This window comes from Pavona decussata, unplaced genomic scaffold (genome assembly GCF_977016875.1).
Source record: "Pavona decussata unplaced genomic scaffold, jaPavDecu1.1 SCAFFOLD_87, whole genome shotgun sequence".
Classification (NCBI taxonomy): Eukaryota; Metazoa; Cnidaria; class Anthozoa; order Scleractinia; family Agariciidae; genus Pavona; species Pavona decussata.
Genome location: NW_028145504.1, coordinates 2,313,146 through 2,331,652, shown reverse-complemented (window position 1 = coordinate 2,331,652; position 18,507 = coordinate 2,313,146). Strand labels below are relative to the sequence as shown.

At 32.8% G+C, this 18,507-nt stretch overlaps 1 protein-coding gene across 3 annotated transcripts in view; it reads right to left on the bottom strand.

The window, feature by feature from the left end:
* Positions 1-18,507, bottom strand: part of LOC146474745 (uncharacterized) — a 77,258-nt gene that overhangs the window by 36,967 nt on the left and 21,784 nt on the right. For all 3 annotated transcript variants that reach the window (XM_085116459.1, XM_085116457.1, XM_085116458.1), the window contains 2 exons: positions 18,029-18,098; positions 16,551-16,666 (listed from right to left, as the gene is read on the bottom strand). In XM_085116459.1, coding sequence (XP_084972585.1) covers positions 16,551-16,666; positions 18,029-18,098 — 186 coding nt within the window. The remainder of the gene's footprint in view (positions 1-16,550; positions 16,667-18,028; positions 18,099-18,507) is intronic.

Genomic DNA, 18,507 nt, shown 5'->3' with positions numbered 1-18,507 from the left:
GCAGTTGCAGTTGTGCCAGATAATTCATAGTGGAATGTCAGCTTTGTGGTACCATCTTTGATATCCATTTTTTGTTTTGTTAAATCGAAATACAAGAATGGGAATAGTGTTTTGAAGTTATTGATATTCAACAAAGTCCCCTGACTGTATTCATTATTTGCATGCACATATTTGAGGACATCTCTGTAAACTCGAGTCAAATCAGCCTCTGGAGTGTAATGTACATCAGGATATTCATTGCCATTAGCCACAGATAAATGACAATTCAGCAATGTTCTGGGATCTGTTGATACACTAAATGTATTGTACAAAAATGGATTTACTGTTTGTGCAGCAAGATTTGCATCATTGATTATGAAAACAAACACATGTCTTGGCTTTGAAATCCCACTTGTTATCTGAAAATGGCCACTTCTTTGTGTTGATGAGTTGCTTCTTTCCACATTTTCACGCAAATAAACCCATTTATGTGGCTTCAAAAACTGACTCATATACAGTGATTGCCCCTCTGAATTGAAAGTTATTCTTGGTACAATCAACTCCATTCTGGTAATAATTACACGACAATCAGCCCCAGCATGCCATATTAGAATAGTATCAGATTCAATCTGCAAATTTAATTCCAATCTTGTTGATGGCAATAACTCATCCATCAATGCTTCAAAGAATGAGTATCGATTCAATGGTATTTCTGTATTGACAACCACTGATAGACCCAAAAGTGCTTTTCTGGTGGCAAATCCTTTATTGTAGTTGTCTTCAGCCGTTCGTTCTTCAGCGTGCCGGCTTGTATCCAAATAGAAAAAATCATTGGTTGCAGTTGATTGAGCATATCCTGGACTATATTCCAATAGATTCTTAATATTTACACAATGATTTGCATCATTACAATTATATACCATTTTACCATTCAATCTTACATCGAAATCATGTATAAGACTGTGTGAACCATTTACAATACCATTATGGTCTTCATCTGCAAGATTTGCATTCTGCATTGTTTGGACTTTAAAACCAACTGATATTCTTGCATTATACCAATCAAATGGAGTAACTTCTCCTGTGTTGTCAACAACAAAACGATAACCATCTTTCTTTTGAGACCTATTATTCCCTGGATTACCAGTATTCAATGGTGTCTCCAATTGGAAGAAGACATCTTCGTATCTCTCAATGTATTTTGGATTTCTGAATGATTTCATTTATACAGATATGTTACATTATTTTCATTTCCTCCTTCTTTTGAGTTTTCCACCAGATATCATCCTATTGACTCTCTCAGCTATTTGAAAATCAGTCAGTGGCTGCTCCATTTTTGGTTGGCTCATTGTCACTGATTTTGTTTTGGAAGGTTGTTTTTTGCTCAATAATTGAATTATTTTATCACCTGCTTTATTACCAGCAAACTCACCAGTTTTGGTGACTGCTTTTTCAGCTGCAGTTTTGGCTCCTTTTTTAGCTAATTCTTTTGCTGTTTTCCCGAAAAGTTTTGATCCAACTGATCTGAAAACATCCATAATTCCTTCACCATGGATATGTCTCATCGCATAACGACCCAATTCTGGGTCAAAACGTGGCTTAAATTCACTTTGTCGTACCATATATTGATATATTATATTAAACTAGACCTGAGAATCAAGCTCATGAACCAGTCAATGCCAATCAAGTCAATTGGCCGACCCAAAGCGTCAGTCACTGTTATCCCCATTTCTGAAATAATTGACTTGGAAACTGGGCTGAATAATGCTCTTTTTGGCTCAAAAGTAAATGGATAACTCCTTGTTAAATTGTCAGTAGGTATCATTATCAGTGTATTTGTGAATCGTCCATCACTGAGGCTATCAGTTATTGTATCACAATTAATGTTCAAAACGTCAATATCATTGGTAATATTTGGCAATTTTGTCCCATGTTCAGTTTGGTTAATTAACTTTGGTTCAAATCCAATAAGCGCTCCAAAATTAGAGTTTCTAATATCAAGCTTCCATTGGTTGTCTAGCTCAATGACAACTCTATATGATGAAAGCACAAAATATAGATTGATGCCCTTGCTGGAAGATGGTTTATCTTCATTTTGAATTATTGATTGAGTGATATAATCATCAAGATCATCATATGAATACATTCCATCAACAAATGTGATTGTTTTCCATTTTGTACCATTATCTGGGCTGTATTTTATTGTATTATTGTTGTATCCTGCATTGACATTATGCCACGAGTATGTCATTGAAACTCGATCAACAGCTAGCTCATGTCTCATTGTTGTGTCAAGCTTCAATGGTGGATCAAATTTGATAATAAAGTCTTCAGGCCGACTTCGACCTATTTTTTGTCGGTTAACAGATGAAATATGTATCGCCCTTTCTTGCATATATTATTTGATTATATATTGTTGCAATAAATCAATGAGTTGTTTGTTGTTTATTAAGCCAAGTTGATTCAATTTATGGGCTATTTGTGAAAATTCCTCTTTGACTCCATTATTGCCAGCCAAAATGGATCCACCAAGCAATTCCATTCTGTTAATCAAATCATTAGGATCATTGAAATAAACAACACCAGAGCCCAATTTCTTGAATTTTTGGCTGGATTTATGGATTGGAATCTCACTGAGTTGGTTCAATTCGTCGAATACCATTTTGGCAATATCACTGTATTTCTTCTTTGAATTAAATCTCTTGGTCAATAAATCGATTGTATCGAAATCAACCTTTTTGTCCATAACTTTGCGTTTATCTTTTGTTGCCACAAGTCTGAGTTGTCCCATTAATTTTGGAATATCGATCATGAGTCCACCATATTTCCCAGAAGATGATATTTTGTATGCATTTCTCTTTGGTTGAGTATAACCAGAACCTTTTTTGATGGTTTTCATTCCTTCTGGGATTATTTTAATGCGCCCTCTGTATTTTTGTAATAATTTTATATCTTCATCTATTTTATCAATTTTGTCTTTATTCTTGGTCTTTCCTTGCCCCTTGGATAAAGGGCCCTTCTTTATTCCAAGTTTTTTCAACATTTTGCCAATATTTTCATCGTAATCCTTGATGTCAATATCTCCTTGCATAGAAGCTTGGAGAACAGAACTCGGAGGTGCAAGATCGTATTGCATCAATTTTTGGAACTCATCATCATCAAAACCAGCATCCAAATTTGACATTGCTGGTTGATAGCCAATTGGTAGCTTTGCTTCTGGTAATTGTGGTTGTGGTTTTGTTTCTGGTTGATAAGTTAACATAGCAATGTCTTCCAAACCTGAAGTCAACGCTTTTTGGTTTTTCTCCAATTGTTCAATCAGTTTGTCTTGTTTTTCATCAATTGTTTGTTTTGTTTCCTCTTGAGCTTTAATAATTGGTTTGAAAGTTTCTGATAAACCTTGTTGTAAATCTTGCTTATCATGCTTGTACTCCTTCAATGTTTCTCTAACTTGTTTGGTTATTGTTCCAGCCTTAATCTTGGCTTCAGATAATTGTTTTAATCTTTGTAGATCCATTATATTATTAACTTATATTAGCTTATCTAATGTATTGATATACATGGAAATCCCAAATTATGACAGACATGATAAAAACACTAATTTCAAAAGATTGTATGGTTACATGCCAAGTGACACGTTTCGGATGTTAATATGTGGTAATTCAGGATCTGGAAAGACAAATTTATTGTACCATATGCTGATGAAACCACTTTTGTATTATGATAGAATACATTTATATGCCAAAAATTTGGAGCAACAAAAATACAAGGATATGCTACAAACATTGACTGATATATCAAATAGTGTCGGGTATAATGTCCTTGTTTGTAGCAATGATGATATAATTCCAGTAGAGGAATTGAAGGATGATGATGCCCAGAAGATAGTCATATTTGATGACTTTATTTGTGAAAAAAAACAGAAACCATTGATTGATTATTTCATTCGTGGCAGACACAAAAACTGCTCTGTTATTTATCTGAGCCAATCGTTCTACAAAACACCAAAAGATATTCGACTCAATTGCTCTCATTTCTGTGTCTATGACTTTCCTAGCAGCAATGAAAGAGGTCTGATATCCCGTGAGTTGGGTGTCGACAAGGATAAATACATTAAAGCAACCAAAGAGCCATTTTCATTTCTATATGTTGATAAGCCCATGAAGAGAATTAACAGGAATTTTTATGGAACAATATAACCAAATGATATAAATGGGAATATTCAACGAACATAGTTCATCGTCTTCTTTCACAACAGTTCCTCTTCAAGGAGCCACTGGGCCTCAAGGAATAGGATTTAAATTGACCCAAAATGGCAATTATGATATACAAAACAAAAAACTTGTTAATGTTAAACAAGGAGCTGATCCCAATGATGTTGTCACAAAGAGCCAAATACAATTGCTGGATAATGCTCCTGGTGATGTGCGAGCTAATAAAGCAGTAATTTACAGCAACAGTGGAGGTGTTCATACCAATAGTATCTATCTACAAGACACGCCAGACGGTGCTGGCAGCTCCAATGATGTTCGATTATTGACTGAGCATCAGTCTTATGAAAACATTCATCTTAATATACCAGATTTGAAAAACTTTGATGGCCATGGTGGACGAGCTAAAAGTGAAATAATGGTTACATCAACAGAACAACATATTACTGGACGGAAAACATTTTTTGATATTAGTGTTTTAAAACCCGATAATAACGATCAAGCGGCGAATAAAAAATATGTCGATGATGAGATTAAAAAAATACCATCACCTGATTTATCTACATATTTGAAAAAAGATGGCACTGTTGAAATGACTGGAAATCTGGATATGGGTAATCAACAAATTACTAATCTTGGAGCCAATATACAAAATACATATCATGTCGTTAATTTAGGTTTCTGTGATACTAAATATTTACAAAAAGTCTCCAATAGTGACCTCGATATGGACAATCATAAAATCAAAGATATGGCTCAACCAACTGATGATAACGATGCTGTTAATAAACACTACGTTGATCATAACTTTCTCAACAGGTTAACACCCAATGCTATTGGTGGTGATTTAGATATGAGAGGTCATAAAATAATGATTCTTGGAAATCCTTCCGATCCCAATGATGCTTCCACTAAAGCATATGTTGATACAGAAATAGCTAAAATACCATCTGTTGGAAGTGATTTGAGTGTATATTTGAAAAAAGATGGAAGTGTTGCAATGACTGGAAACCTTGATATGAATAATAAACAAATCAAAGATATGGCTCAACCAACTGATGATAATGATGCTACTACCAAAAAATATTTTGATGACAAATTGGAGCAAAGTCATCTTGTCAGCAGCCATAAAACAAATGAATTCAAATATCTTACAGATACCGATGAAAGCAGTTCAGAATATAATATCACAGTGTATGGAATAGCTGCTTTCAATCAATCCCCGCATCAGAATAAAAAAGCCTATGATATCACATTGATTAAAGACAGTGGAAGTAATGATTACAGATCAAGGATAGGTTTCAATATTTATACTCTTGCTATTGGAACATACACAATTGTGTTTGAATTCTACCCACCAGAAATGACTAATATTCAATTATCATGTACTCCTTCTGAAGCATACATCCACAAAGCTGTACAGCGTGATTTCACTGCTTATAGCAAGCTATTGGTTCAATTCAATAACAACAGCAAACAAACTCCAAATTACATCTATTTGACGATGCATGGAACAGCTACAGCGACTCCAGTATTACTCCAGTATTATCTGGTTGTTTACGGTGTCAAAGATTGGTCAGATAGCGTTTATCCAGGAGTGTATGACGGCTTGGACAATGTAATGTTTGAATATAAAAATGGAGATATGGAGATGAAAGTCAATTTGGATATGAATAATAAGATTATTTCTGGTTTAATAAATCCGATATATGATTCTGAAGCAATGAATTTGGGTTATTTTACCAACTTATTCAAAACGAAATACACTGGAACTATTGCCAGTGGTGTTTTCCAAAGAACAAATCCAACAAATAATTTTCAAATCGCGGCTGATGGAAATAACTTTTTCCATCTATACTCCGTTGTTTTCCAAAGCAATCAACAAGTTGCAAATGCACAAATTTTGATAAATGGGAAAAAACAAGGTGAAACAACCATCACTGACACATACCACAGAATAGGAAACATAATAAGTGGAAGCAATACATTTGATTTGCCCAAATCAATGAAATTTGTTAGTATTTATTCTATGTCAATATTGGATAATATTGGAGCAGGAACTGCTGTTAATGGAACTTTTGAATTAAAAGTATTACATTCTAATTATTTAGTCAAATATTTCAAATCAATAAATACAATTTCAATATTTCATGGAACTCTAAGAAATGAAATTTTTTATTTAGGCTCCAATGCTTTAAGAATACCAGCATATAATTTCTTTATTTTAAAAACGATTATTATTTATGCAACAAAAGGAATGAATCATACAAGAATACTTATTCAAACAAAATCACGACCACAAATTTATCATCGTTTGGATGTAAAAGTTGGAGTCAATGTTATTTCATTAAACATGAAATTGGATAGCATAATTGCAATGATGTTTCACAAACAAACAGAACCAGAGACTCCTCAAATCGGTCAAGTTGAAGGATCGTTTGAAATTTATTTATCAACACTATTAATATAATGCCATACATTGAAGATGAAAATGGAAACCATATTCTTGATGAAAATGGAGATAAAATAGAATACACAGTAACTTATGACAACTTACCAGATGGATTCAAATATAGAGAATCAATACATCTGAATGATGATGGTCATTTGGATACAGAAAACAGACATTTGGCGATAAAAGATGGAGTTAATTCAAATCATGCAATTTCACTCCAACAATTAATTAACAACAATGAGGACATCATCAAACCATATGTTGAAACAAAAATACAACAAGCTCTGGCTCAGTTTAAAGCTCAACAAGCTCAGGAAGCTGTAACGTTTCTCAACAATCAAGTTGCAATGAGAATAGGAAGAAAAAGTGGTACAATACCAAAAACAAATTACACATGGATAAAATTATTGAGTAAAGATGACATTAAAGGAATCAATACATTGCAAGAGATTATTGTGACAAACACATATATCAGGCGAAATGACAGATATCATCATTCCAAATCCGATTTGGTGTCATCATCATTTGATCAATTGGAATTCTTCTTTGATGTGTCATTTGAAAACTATTATTGCTACTTCAACAATCATCCATCTGACTGGACAATGAAGTATTTTGTTGAATATATTAGGATACAATTACCTGATAATAATAAATAAAAATATTGTAATCAAATTGTATAATGAAAGAATTGTCAGAATTGCAAGAACACATTCGAACATCGATGATAGATTTTCACCGTAAATTGAGTCTTCCAATATTGCCCAGACAGGAATGCAAGATAAAAAGTATCGTAATATTTACATATTTACATGAAAAATATTACAACACAGGTTTACCTGATGAAGTTTACAAAGAGTTAATTCATGATGGAATCGGATTAATTGGACCTGGAGATGGATGTTTAACAGCTATTCTCCATCGATTATTTGGTTGGCAACCATATATCAGGTCTCATGGAATACTACATGATGCTTATGGCCAATTTTACAACAGATATCATCGTGACAAAGGATACGTGTACACCATTAATGAGAAAAAAACATATTCTTGGATGAAAAAATGCATGTTTTTGGGTCAAATAACTGGTCTCTATTATTGCATCAAAAATAAGATAACCATATAATATATGCAAAAGAAGAAATTAATAATTGATTTCAATCATATTTCAACCCGATTATCAACAGAAGAAATTGATGAATTGAAAGCTTATTACATGTCATATCACAAAAAGATGTGGATGTACAAAAGTGCATACAAAAGATTCAAAAAATGGGAATTCGCTGGTAATATTTCATCCATTGTATTTGCAACTGGTGGTATTGCATCATCGGTTGCAACCAGTGGAGCTTCATTATTGGCAATATCATCGGTGTCTGTCATAATTCAAGCTTATATGAAGCATAAAAAAGTTGAAATCAAACTTTATCAATGTCAATATGCTTTTCAAACTTACGGACATTTATTAAATGAAATAAAAGAAATAATGAGAAATGGACATTTTGATAGAGATGATTTGACAAATAAACTTACTCAAAATGATGATTTCATTTTGGATAATTCGCCGATTGTCGATAAATGGGGTGACAAATATGATAAAAAATATCAGATATTCACTTATGTTTGATTAATAATGTGTATGATTTGGGGGCCAATAATGTCCATAATTTTATCCCAATAAACATTGTATAATTTCATTGTTTTTTTGGATTTTGTCAACTCAATTTGGGAAGAATCAATTTTCATCAATCGCAATATTCTATGCAAAAGATATTTCAAACTGATTATTCTCTTTCGTTTGCCATTGATTTCTGGCAGTATTTTGTTTATTTCAACGAATATTTTATGAATTTTGAAATTGTTTGAACAACTGATTTCAACTTTGTTTTTCAAACTAATTTTATCTAATGTATGCGACAAATGGTATTTTCTATTATACACTGTTTTCTTGTATATTTTGAACAAATTGGCATGAAAATTGATGTATTCTGTTTTGTAATCTTCACCAACAACCTGTCCACAAGCAACACACGTTATTTGACATTCCATGTTTCTCAAATTTTGTGATTCACAACATTCAGGCATTGATTGTTGTGTTTCAACTTTGGATTCATCATGATATCCACAAAATTCACATTCATCTTTGCAATGCAGGCTTTGGCATAGAGATGATTCCACCTGCGGAGAAACATCTTTTGTATTATTCAAATTTGTTTTCATTTTTGTATAAATATAGTATATAATATAATTACACAAAAATGTTTTCAAAAATATTGAAATCAAAAAGAATGATACAAAGTCTCGAAATCAAATATGTGACAAAAAATAAACCAAATACCTCATCACAAAAGATGAGTCAAAGTCTTGAAATAAAATATTTACCACAAAATATGAATAAAAGTCTCGACATAAAAATATCGAAATTAAATGATTGCCAAAAAGATTAACACAATTTTTTGCTGCAATGTTTTGATCACAAAGTTTTGTTTACCAATGTTTGAATGCCATCCTGGATGGATGTGTATTCCAATGCCCATAAGCATAACTGTAAATTCCATCTGGATGCAAATATCGTTTATCATCAAAACATGACAACGATGTCTTGTTGATTGTGTAACTACCCAATTGATGATTGTTGCTGCGGATTGTTTTCATTTGGTGAAATAATTGTTTCTCATTAAACAACACATCTTTGTAATCAGAATGTTGAATATCATTTTTGATCACATTCTTTTTGATACCTTTGGCTGTTTTTCCACCATTGTTGTTATCTTTGATATATGAATACATTTTGGATCTCAATCCAACGAATTCAACAATTGGAACACCAGCAGCTTCATCTTTGAATTTACCAATTACTTTCTTGTTAGTTGCATCAAAATATTTGTTATCCACATTGTAATCACTGTTGTCAAACATATCTTTGTGTTTCCAAAAATCGGCATACACATCTTCTGCTTCAATTTCATATGTCAAACTGTCTGTATCCGTAAACAGTAACTTAGCTTTTGAACCATACTTCTTTTTAACGAAATTGTAATGGAAATCGTACATCAATGTTTTGCTCAAATCAAGGATACACATTCCAACATATGCTGGTCGATTGAGAGTCAACGATTCCTTTATTTTATGGACTGCAACAAGGTTTTCATTAAAAATCTTGCTGTTTATGAAAGTTGGTTTCGAAGTCATTTTCAATAATTGTTTTTCATTTGTAACCAATTTGATGTCTTCCCGTTTTCTGATATTCTCCATTGTTTTCCCAAAGACACTATTGTTCATCAGTTTGAAGAAATCTTTCTCAAAAGCATTCTTTGCATTAGTTCTTTGTCGTGTATTGAAATCAATGTATGTTTTCAACCAAGGTGATTGGTCAAATGATAGAACACGATAGATTTTCTTCAATTTCAAACCCAATTCACGATACAATTGTAGATTACGATAATGTAACACATATTTTGTTTTGTTTCCCAATGTTGGAATCAATTTATTGACTTGTCCACTTTTGATTCCAAATTTTTCTGCAATTCTTTGACAATAATCTGACAGCATATCTTGTGTCACTTTGATTTGTTCAGCAGCACATGGATAATCATTGTGTAAATCATGTAATTCATTGGGATATTCCAAATCGACTTCCAATAAATATCCAGTCTTGTTATCTTTGGGAACTGTTTTCCAATTAATGTTTTTTATTTGTTGTTTATTCAACCATTTGAAATTCCCTGTTGGAAGATGTTGTGACATCGCCCATCCATATAGATTGTTTGCATCCAAATACATGATATGTTTACTGGGTTCATTAGGATTCCAATTTTGCATGTATTTGTTGTTAGCTTTGCCATATCTAGTGGCTATGTAACTGATTCCTCCACGCATGCCTTTTTCAACGAATTGATACATATCAATATCCGTGATTAATTCAAGTTTGACTTCAGTCATTTTCAACATTGCATCCCAGGATAAACCCGGTGATGTAAAATAATGACATGGATCCAATCTATAATATTCCAAACATGTTTTCCTGAAATTTTCAAATACATCAGCCAGCAATAAAACATCAGATTTGAGATATAAATCATGGTATTCGCCCATATTTTTCAAATTAAAAGTATTCCAAACATTTTGTGCATGACTGTATTCTTCATCAGTGATATTAGTATTATTCATTTGACTGTAAAATTCATCTTTGGTTGGTAATTGAGTATCATTGAATTTATCAAAATTACTCATATAATCGTACGGATAAACTCCTTTTTGTTTCATTAATTGCAGTTTTTCACCTTTGAAAACTTCATTGGTATATTTGTATGCATCTTCTGGTAGATTTTTTGCAAGATTTGCCAATGATTGATTCATAAACTGAAGACTGTCGATAAATACTAAATTATAACCCAACATGAAGGCCATGTATTTCTCCATATTATTTGGGATTACATTAATTTTGTGTTGTCTGGTTTCACCTTTTCTATCCACATAAGTATTGGTCTCAATAATTTTACCAATTTCTTGCATTATAAAATGACTATCATATCCTTTCAAATTATGAAATATTACAGGGATTTTGTCAGTTATTGTAAAATCCCTGTTACATTGATTATGGGCTGAGCCACGGAATTCGCCATTAATATGACAATGATCTCTGACACGTTTATCTGTTTTCTTGTATTTTTTACCACAAATATGACAAGATGTTGCTTTTTGGAATTTGTTTTCATCTTCTGGAGACATGACTAATGGTTTATTGAATTTGTATTTAATAGTTTGTCTGCAGTATTTGACTTCAGCAAGCATTGCCTCCATGAATTTGTAAACAGCTTTTTCTCCACGATAATATTTTATTGGTTTGGAATATTTGTCATCATAGCAGCAAACAACTTTGTATCCATAACCACAATCAGTGTGTTTTTGATAAGCTTCAGTAAAAGATTGTTGGTTAGATTGATTACAACCATGAATTGGTTCAGTGATTGCTTCAAAATCAGCATAAATCACGAATGGTGCTTTCATTTGTTTATTATAATTTGTAAATTTTATTTTTGAGCCAACTTCAGGCATTTTGATTGATTGTTTACCATTGATTTCAATACACACTTCCTTGTGTTTCAACAATATTTCTTCCTTGGAGAAACATTGAAGGCAATGCATACAAAAATGTTTCTTATTTTTATTTCTTGTTTTTCGATACATAAATCTATTAAAATTTTTAATATAAACATAATGTTTGTTTTCATCATCTGAGATTAACAGCAAATTCAATACATCATCAAACTTTTCTTTTGAAACATAAATTGGATAAGTTTGTTTGTTTTCATAACCGAATACGTTGATGTTAATATTGTTTTGGGTTTCAATTTTGTTGTATTGTTTGACTGAAACAGGGAATTCAATTCCTTGGTAATCCAATTGTGGCATGAATGCTTTATCTGTTTTTTTGATTCTTTGTGGATCTTTAATTTGTGGATTTAAATGTCTAACGTGACACCATCGAAAGCATTCATTGTCTTTATTCTTGAGATTAATCAATCCACTTTTGTGATGTTGAAGTTCAGTTGGGAGTTTAATGTAAGAACTTCCAGTAAGAGGCTCATATTTGATAATATTAATGTAATGTCCATTGATTGATTTAATTATCCAAGCTGAACCTTCACTAATCCATTTGTGAATATCATTCATAATTTGTTCAACATTAACATCCAAAGATTCTTGAAAATCATTGGCATTAGTTATTGTTTTTGGTTTACTATTAAAATATCCAATTCTGGAGACAGTTTGGTTTCCTTTTTGTTGTTCAAAATAAATTGTCAAAGTTTCAATAAATTTAATTCCTTTCATTTGAGTTAATAATTGTTTCATAAAATGAGCAATCGCTAATCTGGTTGAACTCATTTGAATCAAAGGATCTGTTTCATTTTTAATTCCAACTTCATAAGATTTTGTATATCCCTTGAATGCTCTTGCAACTTCTGTGATTTGGGTTCTTTGTGTTGGAACTGGAGCCATTTTCTTCATCCTTGGTGCTGCTTTGGGTATTAATTGATTATCAAATGATACTTTTTTCACTCTAGGTGCAGCTTTGGGTTTATCAGCAAATTGTTTTGGAGGAGGAATAATGTTGTTTCTTGGTTGAACAATTGGTCGATCTCTGAATTGCATTGGCGGCTTGATGATTGTATTCTCATAATCTTTTACCATTTGTTTGACAGATTTTCGTGGAAAAGGAATTGGAGTAACTTTCTTGGTTCTCGGCATTGGAACCGGTTTTTGTTTAGCGATTAATAATTCAATTAACTGATTTTTCGTTAATTTGGATAGATTAGATTTATTCATATTATAATAATATAACATATTATTTTTATTGGGTGCGTTTGACAGGTTTGCTAATGAATGTTGACTGTCAACAACATTCATGCCAGATATCGGTTGCACATCTGGCCGGTGCATTTTCTTGTTTATTTTTTGTGGCAACATGGCCTGTATACACTAATTTTAGTATACACAGGTCATTTACACAATTAATTACATCAAATCTTTTGGATTAATATTTTGTCGTTTCATTGATTTCATCATTTTTACATAAGCTTTGTCAATAGCTATCTTATCCTTATCTGAAAGTTCAGAGTCGTAATCAATATTTGAATCAATATTTGTAGCCAGTTTTTTGACAGTCTTCAAAGAAGATTCCATTTGTAAATTAACAAGTCTATTATCATCTTTGTTTCCATTTTTATAAGAAACAATAACATTATCAGGTAATTTTCCATAAAAACATTCATAAATGAATCTATTAACTTGCATCGTTTTTTTAGGTATTGGTGATTGACTCAAAGTAATTCTTCGTGAACCATCTTTACTTTTGAACCCCATTAACATTTTATTAGTTTTAAAATTCATTATTTCGCCATTTTTTGTAGAACCATAATTAGTATACAAAAAATGAAGATAAAATTTCTTGCCATCTTTTACAACCGATTTTTTTCTCTCACTCATCCTCTCTATTTTAAAAATAACGCGTTTTGTCTTTAAGCCACTTTAGTAAAAAATTTACAGTAAATGTATGAGACAAAAATTTTATGTCAAATGTTGTTAAATCAATAAATGTTTTAACAAGATTTTTAAACAAACAACGTACAAAACACGAAACAAAAAATGGTGACATAGTAACAATCACTCCAAATAAATAATTTGAAAAATGTCTTTCATATTTGAATCATGAGTTGGTTTTGAAAGAGCAAAAACCACAACATGTGGAGATTCAATAAATATAGTCCGTATATTACGATGTGAAAGATGAAAATATCCTGATTTGATTTCTTCAAGACAGTCAATAGAAGCGTGACTAATAGTTTTGTATTTCATGTTTGATAAAGCATCAATTAAAATAATTTTTGGTTCTGTACCATATACATTGATAAAATCAGCCATTATCCATTTCATAGATGTACCAGTAATTGGAGAAGTAATTGCTTTATGATATTCACCCATATATTGAATAAATTCATAAATTTCACTAGTTTTATTTTCAGTGTAAATCCAATAAATATCACGACAACCTGGTTTGGATGTAATTAACATTTCTTCTAATCGGCCTTGCCAAGAAAATGGATCATATTTGTTTTCAGATATTTTGCTCAATGTGTTACTCATATAATATATGATTAGATAATTTAATCATAATATAGTGGAAATTGTCTATCATCCATATCGTGACACATTCTGTAATACATCTTATTGATTAACCTATTTTCTGTGCGTATAAACTCACAATCATTATCTTCCATTGGTGGAAATTCCATTAATCTATTGACTACTCTCAATTCATCTTCATTATATGAGCTGTTCAAAAATTCTTTTCTGGCTTTGTGCATGTGTTTCATATTTTCAGAGGCTGTAACCAATTGCAAATTTACAATTGAATTGTTCTGGCGATTGGAATCAATGTGATTTATTTGTAATCCAGGAGAAATATGTGTCTGATTTACGGCCTCATAGACGAATCGATGAGCGGGGCATGTATTGTTACGTCCCGGAGAAATTATATAATAGCCATTCTCAGACAAATATCCTTTTCTAGGTTCTAATCTTTTTCGATTGATTATATAACCATCAACTGAGGCTCCGAAATTTTGAAATGTTGGATGAATAAAATATGTTTTATCATTGTGATCAAATTGGTTGTTCATATAAATTAGATTACATAATTTTTCGAAATCGGTTATAACCGGTTTTTTTCTTCATCATTCAAATCAGCGATTGATGAGTTGGTTGGATTTAATCGATGATTGTTTGTGAGTTGGGGGTCAGTTGGGTGTCATTTATGAAAGTGAGAATTTAGGTTTTTGAAAAACCGAGGATAAAAATTTAGGTTTTTGAAAAACCGAGGATTTAGGTTTTTAGGTTTTTGACGTCTCCGTTGCAGGAGTTAGGGTTGAATTCAAAGGCTGAAATAGTATTTTATGTAGTTATTGGGGTGAGATAATGTGTGGTTTATGGGGGTTTGGAAAAATATTGGATTTATAAGGATTTGTATGGGATTTTTTATCGTTTTTTGAAACGTGAGCTGATACCCTCATATATCTAACTACTTCAGTGTTCGAGTTCTTTAGGTAATATCGTAAATTATTTACATTCTATCATGATGTGGATGCAACATAACTCCCTGTGTTACATCTATCTATCATTTGTATTGTAAAGTGCATTATTTAAGAGCTCGGAAATGAAATACTTAAGTTCGCTAGGGCTCGGGCACGGCAATCGCTACTTACAAAGTAGGGAAAGAGGTCAAAAAAAGGAGCGGTCCATGGGTTTTTTTCCTAGAAAAGTTCCTCTCTTTTCCTTTTCCTATTTCCTGTTTTAATAATTTTTCGCCAACCTCAAGTAATATAGTACAATTACTCATGCAGGTGATTAAAGAGATTTTATTGATTTCATTGGTCGAGGATTGCGTCATATGCTGCTTAATTCACCTGTCGCAAGATAATTAAAATCGGAGAGGACTAATTTTCAAAATGGTCGCTTCGCGATTCTGAAAGACACTGAAGATGCATTTTCTGGGTGAAGCTTATCGAAGGCACGATATGATTAAAAAAAACCTTGCTATTTATGGTGGGAATGTTGTCGCTGTTGTTTGCCTAAGGCGCGGTCTTAGCAGGTCGCACATTGGTTGTATTAATGAAGAGATTACAAACGCAGAAAATGGAACGAGATTACCTTCAATTGTTTTTACAAAAAGCTACCACTGGAAATTATTTATGTTAAATTTAACGGGATCAGTCACTTAATTTGAGTGTTACTTTAAAAAGCTGAATCTTATTGGAGTCTTAGGAAACTATAAAATATGTCGGAATTTTTTTTTTAAAGTAAAATTCTAAATTATGTCTTTATGTCTTCGAAAAATCGCTTTAAACCTTTTTAACACCAATTTGCATTAAGGGAATCCATAAATGGTGCAGTACAATTGATTCTTCTTCTAAACTACGGAGACTACAAGCAAGTGTTCTTGGAAATGGATGCGGATGGCCAGTATGAAAATTGATTTCAACCGACTTTCTCCAGTTTTCGCGGTCTCCGTTGGTAAAGCCTGACGGCGGTTCGTTTTCCTTTAAAATTTACGTAATATGTACGTTGCTCCAGAGGAAGTACGCGTAGACAGGGCATAACGTAACGTACATGTTTAGCAATTGTTGAGCAAAAACACTAAAACCCTCATTGCAGTGCCCCTTTAATTAGACCACTGAGGCGTACTAAAATAAGCGGGATAGCTTCCATTTGGTTATCATTATCATTATCATTATCATTATCATTATCATTATCATTATCATTATTATGTATAATAACTACACTTCTCTTCGTTAACTCTTTGGGTTAAAAGAAGAACAAAATAATTTCAATCCTGGTGTACTTACATCTGGCCCAACAGGAGCCACTTTAGTACTCTGAGATTGATCGTAAAATACTTTCCTGGCAATTTGGTTGCACATCTCCCCATTTCTGCGGGTCTCTATTAACATGTGGCTGATGTCTGAAAACCATAACAAATGATTAGTACTACTTGATCACAATTAAATGACTTAATTTTGATCTTTTAAGAGCTCTGACGTTTTGTTACCCGAGGCATGAATCTCTTGCCAGTCAATTTAAATCCCACCCACCCCCCTCCTTCTCCTCTATTCCCTCGCACCAGCATATAGTGACGCACAAAAAGGAATCATGCAATTTTAAAAAGCTACGAGTAGGAGTGTAATATTATCTTATATTAACAAATAGATTCTATTTTGCTGTGCGTCTGTACTCTGATAACACACAGATGACGTCAAAACGTGGTGAGAACAAAGAAGTACGGCAAGCAGCGTGACTGATGCTCTCACCACGTTTTGACGTCCTCTGTGCGTTATCAGAGTACAGAACTGGAATCTATTTCTTTTATACAATACCCAAGACATTTCAACACATTTCGTGAGCGAGAATCGCGTTGGCTGAACTGAGTCAAAAACTTTCCAGCAAACTCAGTTTTAGACTACTACACACCTGCAATTATGATCTTCTAAATTAGAGTATAATCCGATCGAATTTCACTTATAATATATTCAAAACCAACCTTTATTCCAGAAGGAAATCCTTCACTGCGATTTGTAATCGATTACTCACCATTACCGGATTTCTATCGGCGATATATTTCGACAAATATTTGCTTCCTTTTCACGTCACAACAAAGTCCTAGCCTTCTTATCCTGGTTGAGGTCACTCTCGACGGTCTTTGTCCAATTTTTTATCGGTCAGTTTTCCTTTCCGCGTTTTACACTGTTCATTGTATAAATTGTGTTATTAAAAACTAGATCATTGTATAATGCAATTCCAGGGATTCGATTGGCTTAGCGGCCATGGTATATGAGCCATTATACCGTGCCCGAGAAATGGCGACCATTAAATTGATTTTTAATTGTTCTTTAAAGCGAAATGGGCAAAATCTAGCAATATTTCTTGATTGTCTTAAATAAAACAATTATTCCACTCATGCTTGTTGGATATGAGATGATTATAGCCAACTCGGCGCTACGCGCCTCTTTGGCTATCTATCATCTCATATCCAACGCACGCTCGTGGAATAATTGTTAAATATTTACTGTATTAGCCTCTACATGTTTTACAACGGGAAATAATAGGACACATGTCATTAATGAACATTACAAGTAGAAGTGGAATATCAAGTTAATATATTTTCTTATTTATTGGGTAAGCCTTACAATCAGGCGAGGTGACCATAACTGCGAACATCAGTTACCGAATGTTGCATATGCTATTTCATTTCGAAGGTTTTGTATGCTGCATCTGTGTGGAAAGAGACCCTTACTGAAAGTAACAGTCAATAATTTACATTTATTACCTGTTAACGGGAAGGAGGTTCCATATGTTGCAAAATACGCTGATTTCAGGTTATCAAGCACACGATCCAACTAGGAAGTAAACAAATAAAACAAAGAAGGATTACAGAAAATGTTTGCTTGGTTTACCCGAAGATCTTGCTGCACTTATGGTTGTAGTCACACTACAGGGTTAAAGCGTAGTTTCGCCCCTAACGGTTAAGGGGAGAATCAATATTAACTTTTGCCTCGATCACACTGCGATCTGATTTACAGTCAACTGCCAAATATGATTTTCCACGTCAAAAACGCCTCGATTTCTCTCCTAAGCCGATTTATTTTACTTTTCCTCCATTTACTTCCTACGGTGACTGCTCCCGGCGATTAATACTACACTAATAGGTCAGGGCTTCTAGATCAACATTTTACTAAAAGCTAGATCATTGGATAATGTAATCAGTCCAGAGTTTTGATTGGTCATGCCACGAGCATCAAGCATAAT